The sequence below is a fragment of the Plectropomus leopardus genome, chromosome 5, assembly GCF_026936395.1.
Source record: "Plectropomus leopardus strain MGB_pleo_1.0 chromosome 5, ASM2693639v1, whole genome shotgun sequence".
In the NCBI taxonomy this organism is placed as follows: domain Eukaryota; kingdom Metazoa; phylum Chordata; class Actinopteri; order Perciformes; family Serranidae; genus Plectropomus; species Plectropomus leopardus.
The window spans coordinates 28,016,952-28,031,901 of NC_142180.1; the positions used below are offsets into that span (position 1 = coordinate 28,016,952).

Genomic DNA, 14,950 nt, shown 5'->3' on the forward strand with positions numbered 1-14,950 from the left:
AAAATTTGGAGGGAGCCAACTAGTAAGTGCTCCTGAACAACCTTGTAAGGAGGCAGGTTGGGGTGGTGAATAGGTCACAAAACCACAGGACTTTCCCAGAGACATGAGCACAGAACCATCTAAACTATGAGTGAACTTTGAGTCAAATTTAAGGTATGCCCTCACCATGTGTATTTTCCTAAACCCAACCACAGAAACTTTAATTGCCTAAATCTAACCTCTGTAACTTTACACTAATAACTTAACGTTACATCAAGGACTTAACGTCATTCACGGGGAACTCATTTTGTAGTTTATTATACAAAATGTTCTGTTAAGATAAGCTGATTAAATGCAGCCCATTTTCCATTCTAAAGCGAGACTTGAGTAAAACTACAGATATCTTAATAGACAATGACTTTGGTAGAAGCCCCTTATTACTTGAGTAAAAGTCTTGTAATTTAGTGTGTTTGGCACCATGTCTGATATCTGCTGTACCTAAATATCAAAAGTAATTTTATGATATTAAATCTACTCATGTATTGAAAGCAAAAGTACAATTAAATGCAGTTAATAAAAAAGGATTTTTGAGAATTCTGATGTTTATCTCTTGTCCTTCACCTTAACACTGGAGCATACATTACACCTGAAGAAAAACAAGGTCGTCTTCACAAGATTTAAGAAAACCCTTGACCTTTAAGAATGACACAATGCAGTGGAGCAGTCACCATGAAATTACGCAAATCTTTATCTCCTTGAATCATTCTCCGCCCTCTCTGCCACGGGACTACACTCTCTGCCTCCATCAGGAAGTCGGTCTCATCAAGTGGAATTCTACTTGTGTTGCAAGCATGTCCTCTGATCTCACATGCAGCCCGGGTTGGACTGGAAATCAAAACTTAAGTACGGCTCTGAGAGCACTTATTTGCACTTGCATGATTAACCCTTGATCTAACTTGCAAGCCAGGACCACTGATTCACCAAACCTTCTGATTTTATTTTGTAAAAGTATTAGAGTAAGCCTTATACACTCTACTGTTGCCTCACAGCAAGAGGGTCCCTGGTTCGAAACCCAGTTGGAACAGGGTTCGGTCCGAGCGGGGACCCTTCTGTGCGGAGTTTGCATGTTCTCCCCGTGTCTGCGTGGGTTCTCTCCGGGGTCTCCGGCTTCCTCCCACAGTCCAAAGACATGCAGCTCAGGTTGATTGGTGACTCTAAATTACCCTTAGGTGTGACTGTGAGTGTGACTGGTTGTCTGTCTATATGTGTCGGCCCTGCGATAGTCTGGCGACCTGTCCAGGGTGTACCCCTCCTTTCGCCCGATGACAGCTGGGATTGGCTCCAGCCCCCCGCGACCCTTAAGAGGACAAGCGGTTACAGAAAATGACTGACTGACTGACTTATACACTTTATTTTGGAAATGCAGTTAAGTAAGTGAAAGCTGAATGAAATATAAAAACACAAGAAAAGTACAGATAACCTCACAAAATATCTAACTACTGTAATCAAGAGTACACGGCTAAATGCACTGTACTGTGCTAGGTAGAGACAGCCTGTGCACATACAAAAAATCTTTTAATATTTTATTTTTAGTGGGGGAAAAAACTCCCTCATTAGTCTGACACAGTTTTCAAATGGCTGCTGCTGCAGCTGACAAGCACATCACACTATGTCTTCAAAAAAGTGACAAATGTATGTAGTTAGGTGTTTTAATTCCTTCTTTCTTTCTTTGAACTTGGAAAAACAATTTTGTTAATGAGAAAGTTTAAATGTGCTCAGGAATCTTTCACCGAACAGACTAAGCTCATCTGGGTCAGCTTGAAAGGGAAAGCTCATTTGCTGATGAAAAAAAGATGAGGGCTCTTTTTGATGGACACTCTTCTCATCTGTCCTTTATGTCCAACAAACATAGAGGGAGCCAGTTTATGTGTCGAGGCCCCCGCTGCTCCATAAGGATTTGCCTAATCAAAGAGATGGGTTAAAGCTCTGATTAGAAATGCTGGTGGTCAAGTAACTTTCACCCTGATTAGAGAAGAAAAAAAAAAAAAGAGATTCGGGAAAAAGAAGGGGGCAGATGGAGGTCAGGGACAGAGAGACGATGACTAAAACAGCTCACACATCATCAGTGTTTATCTATAATACAATATAACTAACATTAAAGACATTAATTTAACACTGAGATTCAAATTATTGATGTTATTGTTTACTTTAAAGTATACTTCATGGAATCCACAATCTTATTCTCTGTAGACAGTTGATACTTCTGCAAAAACTGACACAATGCTAACAAATGATGGGATTTGCAGTAATTAGAGGAATTAAACTCTTTGGCAACATTACACAGTCCTTCTGTGATCTTCTGTTATGCAACATAGGCAGTAGCCTAGGGCACCACCCAGAGGTTGATTGATTTATTTATTTTTTAAAGGAGGTGGGGGTGTAGAGGAGGCTTGCCAAGTGCACTTATTGTGCTAGGTCTAACACTAATCGCACATTAAAGAAATACAAGGATTCAATGTCCAGAATAATTCATGTTACAAGCAGAAGTTTGATTTTATTTCCTATTAAACCACAAAGTGTTGCATCTAAAACTCTGTTTAAGGCTAAGGTAGGCCCTTGCACGAGACAAACTAGCTCATAAACATTCCTACAGTTGCACTCAAATGTACACACAACAAAAAAGGAGCTTGAGAGAGAAGTTGGAAGAGGATACTTCTGATTTAGCATTAAGTTAAGTATTTATAATAGGGATAAAATTATTTTATTGTGTATCATGTAGCTCTTGTCTTTCAAAAACTTTATTGACCGAATGGATCAAATTCTGAGTGGGAAATGATTCATTTTGGAGGGTATTGTGAATCTCAAAAACAGAATAAATGTATCCACTGATTTAGAGACGACTCATTTATAATGTAAGTACAGGACCCATTGCATCACGTGACATACTTGGAAGTTGTAATTCCACTGTTTGGCCACTACAAAAATTCAAAACCCTGTGCACTCTACCTGGCACAAATTAGATTGTACTTCGTCATTTTTTAATGGCCAAAATACACACAAAGAGTAAAGTGAAGGGGGCGAACCCCCTTCTGTCGCTCGCTCTCTGTCTCAGTTTTCAATTCAGTTAAATTCAAAGTGCTTCAGTAAGCTGCAAGAACAAAGTTGCCAAAGCACCAAAATACAACCACAATAGACATACAGACAATCATCAATCAATTAAACAAAAAAAAAGGAAAAAAAAAAGTTTTCAAGAGCTGCACAACTGAATCGTTTTATCCAGCATTACAGTAAACATGGTTCCCCTGATCATGCAGATAGTTTCACAAACAGCAGCTGAACTTTTTTGGCTTCGTGCTCCACTGAGCAAATTTCATAGAAAAGCTACCAATGCTCAATGAAATTTTCTTTTTACATCCATGGGAAAAATTTGCCAACCCCGCATCACCTCTTCTACCAGTGGGGGTGTTTAGTAGTCCAGTGCAGTGCATTCTGGTAGTTGTAGGTTTTCTACCTCTTTAACTAGCAGTCGCCACAACCCATTTTTCTCTGTGTTCTCTGGTCAATGCAGCACCAATCTTAAATGTATTGGCGTCTTTCTACTACATAGACAGCCGAGTTTTATGAAAAGACCATCTTTCTACAGTGACATGCTTCTTTATAAACCTTTTCATTATTTAAAAAATGAAACTGCAGAATTTTAAAATGTTTAGTCTCCAATATTTATAAAGTCTTTCAGTTTCTGTATGAATTTCTTTTAATGGTGGTTTATTCGTGTTTTTGTTCTGTTCAGTCAAAAAGTGACCAGCCAGTCTTCCAGTGGCTTATTTCATCACAGAACTGAATGTCCAGTCCTCCCTTGAAGTGAACACGAGCTAACCACAGAAAATGTCAACCTGAACATGTCAGACCTTTAGATTAAATTCTGGCCCAAGTGGCAGCGAGGATAAGAACACTTTCATCTCATCACTGTGCGGTCTGCACTGACAGCCCAGGCAGGATGAGGGCAGCGACTTCAGCCTGTCTTCAACAAGTAAATACATCAACATGTCAATTATTGGGCAACAAGTTGGAGTCATGCGATAAAAGGTCATCTGTCCCACCTTTGGCCCAGTTTTCTGTCTCCCTCTTCATTGACATGAAATCCTGGCTACTGTTCTCGCCCTTTGAGAGATGGCTTGTCTAGACACTGGATCATATCATCCTCAAGGGAGATATTGCACTGTGTGCTTTGCTTTTTAATGAATAAAAAAAATTGACAGAGAAAATGAACCCAGTATTTTGAACCCCCGATCTGGTTGTGACCAGGTTAGGGTTTTTTTCTTTTAATTTTTTTTTTTTTTTTTTTTAATTTGAGGCAGTTTTATCCCAGAATTAATCGAAATAGTTCTAATCAATTCTTCAATGAAGAGACACTTTTAAAATCCTTTCAATATTTTGCAAATTGTCCATCGAAATCAAAACTGTACAGTTCATCACAGCTCTATTTGCCTAGTTTTTGACAGTGTCAGACACACTAATTTACAATGGCATTTCATCAAAGGATAACACAATTCATCTTGACAGGCAATTTTGGTATAAGATTCAAATCCATAGACTGATATAAAACAGTATCACAAATAAGGAAAAGGCATAAAGACTGACAATATATAAGAAAGGCTAAACAAGGAATGATTACAACCTAATTCCCCTGTCTGTGTAAACAGCAGTGCCAGATAAATTCCCTGCTCTATTTTCAGGAGTAGGAAGATTTGAGGAATACATGAAGGGATAATTTATTCATTTCTTTTACATGTCATCAGCATGTGGTCGCAGCCTGGCAGAACGCTGGGGATCCAAGGTCAAAGTAGCTATGTGACCAGTAATTGGGTCTACATGGAAATGACCCGTTCTCTCTTCCTGACTGCTGTTCAGAGATGTTGTCTCCAAACTGGACTGGTCTCGGTTCACTCCCAGCTTTCCCATCATAACAGTAATATCTTGCAATCCCTTTGATTCATCCTCGGCAGAGAATGGGGATTCAATGACATGCAGCACACGGGAAGCCTGTAGGTTTTGCAGGGACCGTGACTGGACTGTGTGAGAAGAAGACATAGAGGGAAGATAAACAAGTTCAAGCCTCAGTGGACACACAGCTTTGCTTATTATCACCACGTTTTCCAAGCTGGCTCTGTAGAAAGCAAGTACTGTATGTGTCACTGTATCAGCCCTATCGCTAGGAAAAAATGTTTAGACTGTGAATTTCTGCAAACTACGAATATGTTGCAGATGCATCTTTTATACGTATCATATCACATTTCTAAAGTGACATTAGATATATATGCTGACTTTGTTATTAGGTGGTAGAGGGAATGATCATTGATGGCGTGCACCTAGGCGAGGCGCCTGTCAAACTGCAGACCCCTGATGGAAGACAACAAACAACAACACCAGATGTCTTTTAGTGACCTGCTGCTTGTTTCCATCAGTGTTTGTGGCATCGAACCTGGATGTTGTTAGCAGCACATCACAGCGTTTCCCAGCTGCATTTGAATTGCCGAACCTGGGTATTTTTAAGGGACACATTGCAGCATTTCTCAGCACAACCACCGAACCTAGGTGTTTTTCAACGACCTGTATCTGTGTTTACTAGCGTAAGTGGTTCCACTAAACCTGGGAGTATTTCATCAACACCTTGCAGTTTTTCATTGAGCCACCGAACTTACGCGTTTTTACCTGCACATCGCACATTTCCCAATGTCATTTGAAACACTGATTCTGCCTTTTTTTTACTGACACATTCCCAGAGGTATTTAAGCCAACCAACCTTTTTCACACACACAACATGGCCTTTTCCAGTGGCGTTTTAGCCACTACACCAGGGTGTTTTTTTCTGACATTTCATGCTGTTTGCCAGTGGCATTTGAGCCACCTAACCTTGGTGCATTTCACCATCTCCTCCCTGTTTTTCTGCCAGCTTTTGTGCCAACAAACATGGGAGCTTTTCTTGTCATTAAGTGGGTTTTGTGCCTAAACCTAACCACACCTTCATCGCAGTGTTGTTTAGAAATGTAATGTTTCAACACATCTGCTACAAAATTATCTGCTGTTTGCAGAAAACTTCAGCACAAACTTTTGAAATACAGTTTTTTTCTGGTGATTGGGTTTAGTGTGCTTGCATGTCTGCGTGTTATGAGTACATCAAATCAAACCTAAAGACATTAAAAAATCTCTAAAAACTTGTGACATGGTATTTAGCACTCAGGAAAAATACAACATCAACTGCTTATTCGAAGCTGTCAAACAGCTTATGGTAACAAATTACACCTTTGTGCTCTGCAAATCCTGACCTTGCTTCATAATTAAAAATTAACATTTTGGGGGTTTGTGCCGATAAATCTATTGATAAAGTCATAATAAATGGAAATTCATCACAAGCTGTTGACAAAGCAATACATTAATAACCGTAATGATAATGCATGGCCTTGGTACTCTGTGCACTGGCTCTAATCTTTAAAGTTTTAAGTTGACAGCAAATCCTCAGACAGGTGCGAACTCTTCCAGCAGCGGGTAAGACTGCAGTTCTAACAAGCTCCTCAGATTTGACAGAGAGGTGCTGGATTAGTTGGCAGGCGGGCAAAAAATGGTGCTGAGGGTTACTCACTTCTGACTGGACTGAAGTCACCTTGGCTGACCTTGGTGTCAGAGAAGGACTTGAGGTTGGGGAACAGGATTAATGAGAAGGACAGCAGAAGCACCTATGAATGTGACATTACAAAAAAAAGCAGAGAAAGAAAGTTAGTCTGCAATTGTAAATCTGTGTTTTACCTTGTTGAACTTTTTTTATGGCTCATGGTTTCAAAATTTCCTTGGTGAATATGCAATGCTCTGAAGAAAATGTAATCATTTTCTTGCTTTACTTTTCTTGCGATGCAAAGAACTCTGTGACTGGTACCTCACTTTTATTCATAAGGAGTTAAAAGTTAAATTTTGTAAATTTTTTGACCACTTTCTTTTTTGTTGCCTTGGGTCTTGCACTTTATTCGATCGGCACGATCAAAGGCAATGAATGACTTTAGTTCAGACAGGGGAACAAGGTCTCTTTGTGTCCTTTGTGCTGTCTTGTCCATTGTGTACATACTATCTAGATTGGCCTTTCTCGATGGTGAATCCAGCAAAAATGCTTGTTGTCATGATGGTGATTCCTTTTTTCATTTCTTTTCTTTTTTTTTTAAACAATGAGTCATATGGATTGTCTGGGTTTGTTTATCTGCCTCACACACACACACAGAAGATATTCATACCAGTACACATGTCCCAGTCTGTGCTGGCTTGTTGGATGTATTCATAACCATAGCCTGCAGCCTACGCAACTGTTCCATTAGTGACCTGCGAAGAGGATTGGGGAAAGAGAAAGGAGAAAGGAAAATATAAAAATGGAAAAGAGAGACACAAATAATTGGATTAAGGACTTGAATGAACAAGAAGGTGAGGTGAGATGCTGAGGGCAGTTTCTGAGTGGAAATAATGCCATAAGAACCACTGTCAGAAAATGGAAAGACAAGTCAAAATCTCTCACACGTTGCATTTCTCCAATTGGGACACTTTCCTCTGCAGCTCCTGGTTGTGTGCATTGCAGGCGGCCATCCTATAGAGGAGATGATACACAGGATCCACTTTGTATTACTGGCACATATTTTCCAAGGCATACATGCCATATGTCTTTGATTATTTTCACAGCTGTTCAGCACATGACTCTCAAAGCTCACATGTACCCTGCTCACAAATAAATTATATTTGCAATTATTGAAAATGTGGATGGATTACTCTATAAGGCTACCAGGCACAGGCCCAGGGGCCCGAAGTGTCAGCAGGAACCCTTAGCTTTAATTTGCAAATTGTCACAATAACACATGGCAACCAAGAAGAAGCTTAAAATGACCACAAAAAGACCACAAAGAGATGCAATGGAACTGCAAAGAGACACAAATTATATAAAAAAATGGGCAAAACAACCACAAAGAAACACAAAATTACAGCAATAAGACCCAAATTACTCAAATAAGACCCCAAAATTTCACCAGACACACAAAATTTCTCCAATAAGAAACTAAATTACCACAAAGCAATCCAAACGACTTCAAAAACACACAAAACAACTACAAGGGAACACAAAATAACCCCACAAAAAACAACAAAAAAAAAGAAACAAAAAACCCCACAAAATGATAACAATAACAAAGTGACAAAAAAAGACCAAAGCACAAACAAAACTACCTCAAAATGATACAAAATTACCTCAATAAGACACAGAATTACTACAGAGACCCCCAAAACTACCAACACAACTTTGCAGAAACAACTACACAAGAAAACAAAAATGTCCTAGAGACATACAATTACCTTCGTAAGACATGAAGTGGCTACAAAACAACATCAAATAACCAAGGAAGACACAATTTTGTCAAAGACACACAAAATTACCCTAGTAAGACACAATCTTACTTCAAAGAGACAAAAAAACAACTACAAGGAAATACAAAACAACCAAACACAAATAGACTAAAGAAGACACAAAATGACATTGATGACTGATAAAATTGCCTCAGTAAGACACAAAATAACTACAAGGAGACACAAAGTCAGGTTATGGGGCTCTTTGCATATCTGTGCCCGGGGACCCATTGTCTCATATTCTGCCCATGATAAAGCAAGTTTCAGGTTTCTGCTAGCTGATGTTATAAAAAAAAGTATTAGACACAGGTGTGAAATATGTGGAACAAATTAATGACTTGTTAGAGCCCAGAATCAAACCAGGGAGTCATGGTTTCATGGTGCAGCTGGCACATATGAGTTAAATAATGTAAATTAACTGTCCAAGGAGAGAATTTTTAGCTTGCCTTAGAAAATGGTTAGTTTATTGAATATGCTGAACATGTAAAACAATCATCATTTCTCTTGTATAAATTTTGTTATTACCTGCTCTCCAGCCCGTCAATATACTCCTTCTTCTTCTTCCTGCTCTCCTGAGCAGACTGCTTATTGCGAATCTTCCTGCGTATTTTCTTCAAAATCCTTTCTTCGTACTAAATTGACAGAGAAATGAGCGTTTTCCTTTTGAGCCCAATAGGAGCTAATCTCTGGGAGCTGATAATTGTTTTTATTGTTGAGGCATTGATAGCATTTTACCTTTGTAAGAGGTAGTTGGCTTGGCAGAGTTACCCCCTCCTTTGCTAAAAGCTTCTTCTCATCTTCATTGAGAATCAACTCTTGAATGGACTGTTGGGCTGGGTGTGGGGCCTGGTGGTGAGATACGAATACTAATATTTAAAACATCATCTCCGCTGTGTGATTAAATTTTTTTTCTGCTCCCACCTCCTTTTCCTCCCACCTCTCTTTCCTTAACACCTCACAGCAAGTAGTTAAATATGTGTGGACTATCACGCCACCTTCATCACTCCCATTTCATGGCTACCTCAAAGCAATTACGGTGTGTTGTATTCTACCACTCTCGCCTTCATCTTATTAAACTGGGCTGAGAAGATGGGATCAATAGTATCCAATATCAATACTGCACAGCTTCAAGTTTCAGAAGCACAACCACGTTATTCTGCTTGTGGCGCTCACTTGATAAAGTCCACTTTTAGGAATATTTTCTCTGGGTATTAAATGATTATGACAAATATTTAATATGGTGCAGCATGGGGCGGCACAGTGATTAGTGCCTCACAGCACGAAGGCTCTGGGTAAATGCTTGTCTAAGTCTGGGATGGTGCAGAATAAAACTTTCTCTCCAGATCTGGAAAAGGTCAAATCCCAAAAATTTAACTATGGGAGAGTTTAAGAAAAATGTCGACTTTGGCAAAAAAAATCAAACGGACAGGTCACCCCCAAATCAAGAATATGCAACACATTCTCATCCCAACTCGTCATACAGTGCCGCTCTGTCAGCGACCTTCTGTGTCTGCATGTGATGTTTAAGGCATCCTTATGCTCCAGTTGTTCACGCACCGAGATACTGTTACGGTGATATTAATAAATGCACATGGTGGAATGACGCAGGACAGTCCTTATGTTTACACAACAGCACATGGCAACCAACACCGAGAGTCACGGATAGTTTGGTGTAGGCAAAGAGGCACACGTAATGTAAGGTGCACTTGTGCACCTTACATTACGTTGTTACCAGCAGCATTATTACCTGACGCTATCCTTCAGTATTTCATGTGCACGCAATTGCTATCAATGGATATATCTGGTTTGTTTGTTGGTATGAATTGCAGAGTGTTGGAGATATCAGTGTAACGATAGCCTGCCAAGTGGCACTGGGTGAGCTTGCAGTAGATGCAAGTTCCTTTTGCGCAGTGATTCAGTTGGGGGGTGTAGTTTGGTAGAGAGAAAATAGTTCCTACATGAAACTGATCACAATAGGGTACGTAGATTATCTTGAGTAATCGGGTCATAAATTCTGAAAAGAACATAGACTGTATAAATAATGGACGTAGAGTATAAATAAGTGAGCATATTTGGTTGAGAGGCTGGAGTTGTGGAGAGGTGAGGGATGGATCTGACTGGAAGCTGAAGACACTATTGCCACACAGCTTGTTGATAAAAAATTAGCTATAGAGACCAAAGCTTTTTTTTGTTGTACCAGGCTGTTAACATGTTTATTTCTGCTGTAAAGTTGGGCATTTAAACATCCTGCCAGCCTCAAGTGGCCATTTGATGAACTGCATTTTTTGGCACTTTTGCATTGACCTTATTTTTCAGCCTCGGAGGTTGAGATTTTCAAATATCTTTACTGCTGTAAGCAAAACAAGCTGAGTGCCATCTCGTTCCATTATATTTAAGAGAAGAAATCTCTATGGCAAATATCTCCAACACTCAGCAACTCACATCAACACAGTCGATAAATAGCACTACTAGTAAAAGGAAAAATATGTACTTTTTATTTTGGAGTGAACTATTTTTTTGCATTCCTCCTCTCCGTATCAGCAGACAAGCCTGTGGCTGAGAGGGTTTTGCATGCTGAAGAAACCATCCTGTTACCAGCAGTTTTAAAATAGTTCATTTGCACTTTCAAAAGGCCTCACCCCTGTCAGTGAGTGTATTCACCTCAACTGACTTTTTTACAAAATCCACATGCACGCACTGATTCACACAAAAGGTTAACAACAGACCCTGTTGACATCTAACTCTATCGACCTCTGCACCATCCCCACCGACAAACTCATCACAACCACGACACACTTACGGGCTCTGGTGTGCCAGATAGTAGCAGATCTTTGACAGTAAGCGGGAAGCCAGAGGACGTCTGCGGTCTGTGTACATCAGAATGAAAGTGTGTAATCCTCGTCCTGCCTGTTGGGAATCCGGGCTGCCAGCCATCTGCACCCACGCAAAACACACATGCAAACAGAGATCAATAAGACATGCTAGTGCCATTGTTTGGATTCTGTGATAAACAATAAAAGCATGAGAAATGACATTTGGAGCATGAATGTTATGCAAATATCAATTACTCTGTTTGCTCCTAATGTGCTTTTCATCAACAGCGACATCAGTGCCTTTGATAGTGTGTATACTCTTGAGTGCAGTAACAAATAATGTGTTTGATCTTACTTTATCTCCTGTGATACAGGAGATCCACGGCCCTGTTGTTCAGAACTAATCTTATTGGATTGGATCAAATCTTGAAAATGCTTTGTTCAAAAGAAAAAAAAAAGGATTCTGAAACTGGATTAGATCACTTAATCCTTTTTTGGTTTTGATCTGGATCAAACCTTTTGTTTGTTTTGTTCAAAACCTTTTAGTAGGATTGGTATACCTTTGATCCAAAATATCAGGATTATCCTGATCTCAGCAGAAGGTGAATTCATCGTGGATTTCAGGAACAAAACTTTTAAAACTTTTAAATTGGTCATTCTCATTCCAACTCATCAAATACTACTGCTTTGCGGTTAAATATGATGCTCTAGGTAACCTCCTGTGTCAGTTTTGGATGTTCGGGGATGGCATGTCAATGTATGCATTACATTTCACAAAAAACGTACAGTTCCTGTCCGTCATATTGATATAGTTGTTTTTAAAATACACTTATAACAAAGGTAAAACTTCATTTTTAGGTTTAATTACATATGGCTTGTTTTGGCAACAAAAACACATGGTTAGATTTAGAAAACATTCACATGGGAAGCAAGCAGTGGGCTACCTGGTGAAAGTCCAGGGTTTGTTGGCCCCATCACCTCCCCTTCCAATCGCCTTATGGGTACTTTCAAGCCTTTTATATTACTGTTGTTGACGGCGGTGTTACAAACTGACACTGTCAGCTGCATATCACACCAGCACAGAAAGAGCCTTGGTGCGTCCATGTTCGACACCGACATCGACTGACAACGCAGCAATATTTGGCAAGCTGGGTTGTTGCCTGCTGCCTCTAAAAAGGACAGGTGCCTTTTGTGCTGGTGCCTGACGTCAACATCATCTGACAAGTTAGGAGTGAAAATGTGCTGGATATGTCGTCCCGTTTGGATCACCAGTTATCAGAATATGGTTATCTTGAAAGCTTATATCTGCACCAGAGATCCAATCCAATGTTGTTTTTGAAAAAGCAGCACGGCATCAAATAGATTAGCTGGTCCTGGATAGCCAAACATGGGATCTCAGAATTCAGATTATTTAAATCTGTAATTACATTTTTGAGAATTGGGCACAGGGATTCATATGGATAAATTATTGTTACTGTAATTTCACACTTTTTAAAAAATCTCTGCGCACAGTCATAACAAAATGAAATGATGATGTTATTTGTCGAACGAAAGTTAATGGCAAACAATTTTTATAATCGATTAACTAAAAAAAAAAAGCATGTTTCTATGCCAGTACACTGAGTGTGTTTTGGTTTTGGATTGTTGGTCAGAACAAGACATTTGACACCTTCTTGGACTATAACATATATTTTTCAAAATCTGCTGACATTTTACAGACTAAACAAAAAGTTAATTAAACAAGAAAACCACCTGCAGATTAATTGATAATGAAAATAATACTTATTTTCACCTCTAGATGTTATAAAGTGTCCTATTTTATATGTTTTTTTCTTGTTTGTGACTTACTGAGGTTGACATTGGCTTCAAGGGCTGCCTTGGTTTGTGGCATCATCCCAAAGTACTGAGTGTCCTCCGGGGGACTCTCGGGGCGCTGGGGGCTGTCCATCTGGTCTGAGGGAGGGTCCTCGCTGATCCCACTGTCACTGGGAGAAGGGGACCAGACAGGCGAGCCGGACACAGAATCATTTCCACTCAGGAGGGCATTGAGGAAGTCATTGTCTGCCTGTTCGGCCGGCTGCAGCATCTGCAGGGTGAAAACTCAGAGCTATCATTAGTCTGTCTCCATGAGAGATGACAACTGTTAAGAGATGGGACAATCTTTTAAAAAGTCACAGAGCATGTCAAGAAAGAAGACAAAGCAAACATCTATTTCTATCATGTATGAGCGACATTAGAGATACCACAGTCTCACGCACATTTGGGTCCTGGACTGGCCAGGTGTGATGGTTGCCATGGCGTCCCGTTTCCTCATGACGGAGAATCCCATAGTTTTGATCAAATAGCCAATCGAGCAGCTCAATGTCATCACAACCCTGAAATGAGATCATGACATTTATTGACAGCACACAGTACTATGACTTTTATGCTTTTAGAAGCAACGACAACAACAATATAAATGTTCCATATGCTGCCACTGCTGGGGACTACTTTTTACTGCCAACCATTCATCATGATCCTCCCTGAACGCACTGTACTGTACAATATGTTCCTGAAATCTGCCTAGATGTGTAACCAGGTTACAGTCATAATAATGTACTCTCAAAGCCATTCTAAATCAGATGTTTCTCTGTAGATTTAAGATTTTGACGTACAATTTTAATTTCAAGCCTGAACTTTGCTCTTGCCCCAGTAACCCATAACTGACAATGCAATATGAAGGAAAATATGTGGTCATTTACCTGATCTGGGTACTGCTCCATAGTTCCTAGCTTGGGTGGAAAACCAGAGAAGCCCCCAAGACAACAAAGATCAACGAAATACCCAAATTTTTTTGTGGTGGAGTTGCTTTGTCTCTGTTCCTAAAGAGCCTCAGCTGTATCTCTCAGCTCTTCTTCTCAGGTCCAAAGTTCAAACTCCAACCCAACACACCCAGCCAACTAGCTTGCTTTGCTCCCATTGGCTAAGAGGAGATATAATCTGAGTGGTAGCCAAGAGTACACAAATAAGGAACTTCACAAGTTGGTCTATCTGGAGACGGAGGACACGGAGTCTCTGCTAAGATGTAAAAAACCACACGGGTCAAAGTCTGTTGTTTCTTTTCCTCTTATTTTTTGATAGCTTATTGACAGATGGATAGCTGTGACCTTTGGCATATATTTATATCACACTGGACACAAAATGGCCAGGGTCTAGACAGCAAAAGTCACACTGATTTTTAAAAATATTGTAGAATTAAAGTCTTGTTTTTACCGATTTGTAACAGCACTGTTCATGAAGTGTGCATGTGTCTCAAATTAGGTTAATATAATAAAAGATGAATTTTGGGTAGAGCAAATAAATAAATAAATACACCCACTTTGCTTATTGTGTTATGGAAATTATGTTTGTTAAGGGATCATTTATTTGCAAAATAAGTGGCACCAATAACAAGCAACCTGAGGCCTCTCAGAGCACTAATCACTCTCTAAGGTGGCTTTAAAACGTGAGTGTACTGCAAAGTAGAGGATGAAAACATAATTAGACAGAAACAATTTGCACCTTTTCTTTATAATCCGTGCAATTTGTTTTAGGGTCTAATTATTTTTTTCACCAAAGCTTCAAAAATCAGAGTGTACCTCAACAAGTACACAAAAAAATGAATTAATCACAGAAGACACCTGAATGCACAAAAACATCCATATTAGTAATGTATTTAATGTCGAGTGAAGGACGCCATGAAGGAGACA

At 39.6% G+C, this 14,950-nt stretch overlaps 1 protein-coding gene across 1 annotated transcript; it reads right to left on the reverse strand.

Moving 5' to 3' along the window:
• Window positions 1-2,507: 2,507 nt before the first annotated feature.
• creb3l3a (cAMP responsive element binding protein 3-like 3a) lies at window positions 2,508-14,121 on the reverse strand. The gene is made up of 10 exons (XM_042483816.2): window positions 13,964-14,121; window positions 13,481-13,597; window positions 13,071-13,308; window positions 11,210-11,343; window positions 9,145-9,255; window positions 8,935-9,041; window positions 7,535-7,603; window positions 7,260-7,344; window positions 6,620-6,713; window positions 2,508-5,051 (listed from the first exon to the last, which is right to left on the reverse strand). Exons 1-10 carry the CDS (start codon window positions 13,982-13,984, stop codon window positions 4,765-4,767), a joined length of 1,263 nt encoding a protein of 420 aa, XP_042339750.1. The 5' UTR covers window positions 13,985-14,121; the 3' UTR covers window positions 2,508-4,764.
• Window positions 14,122-14,950: the final 829 nt, after the last annotated feature.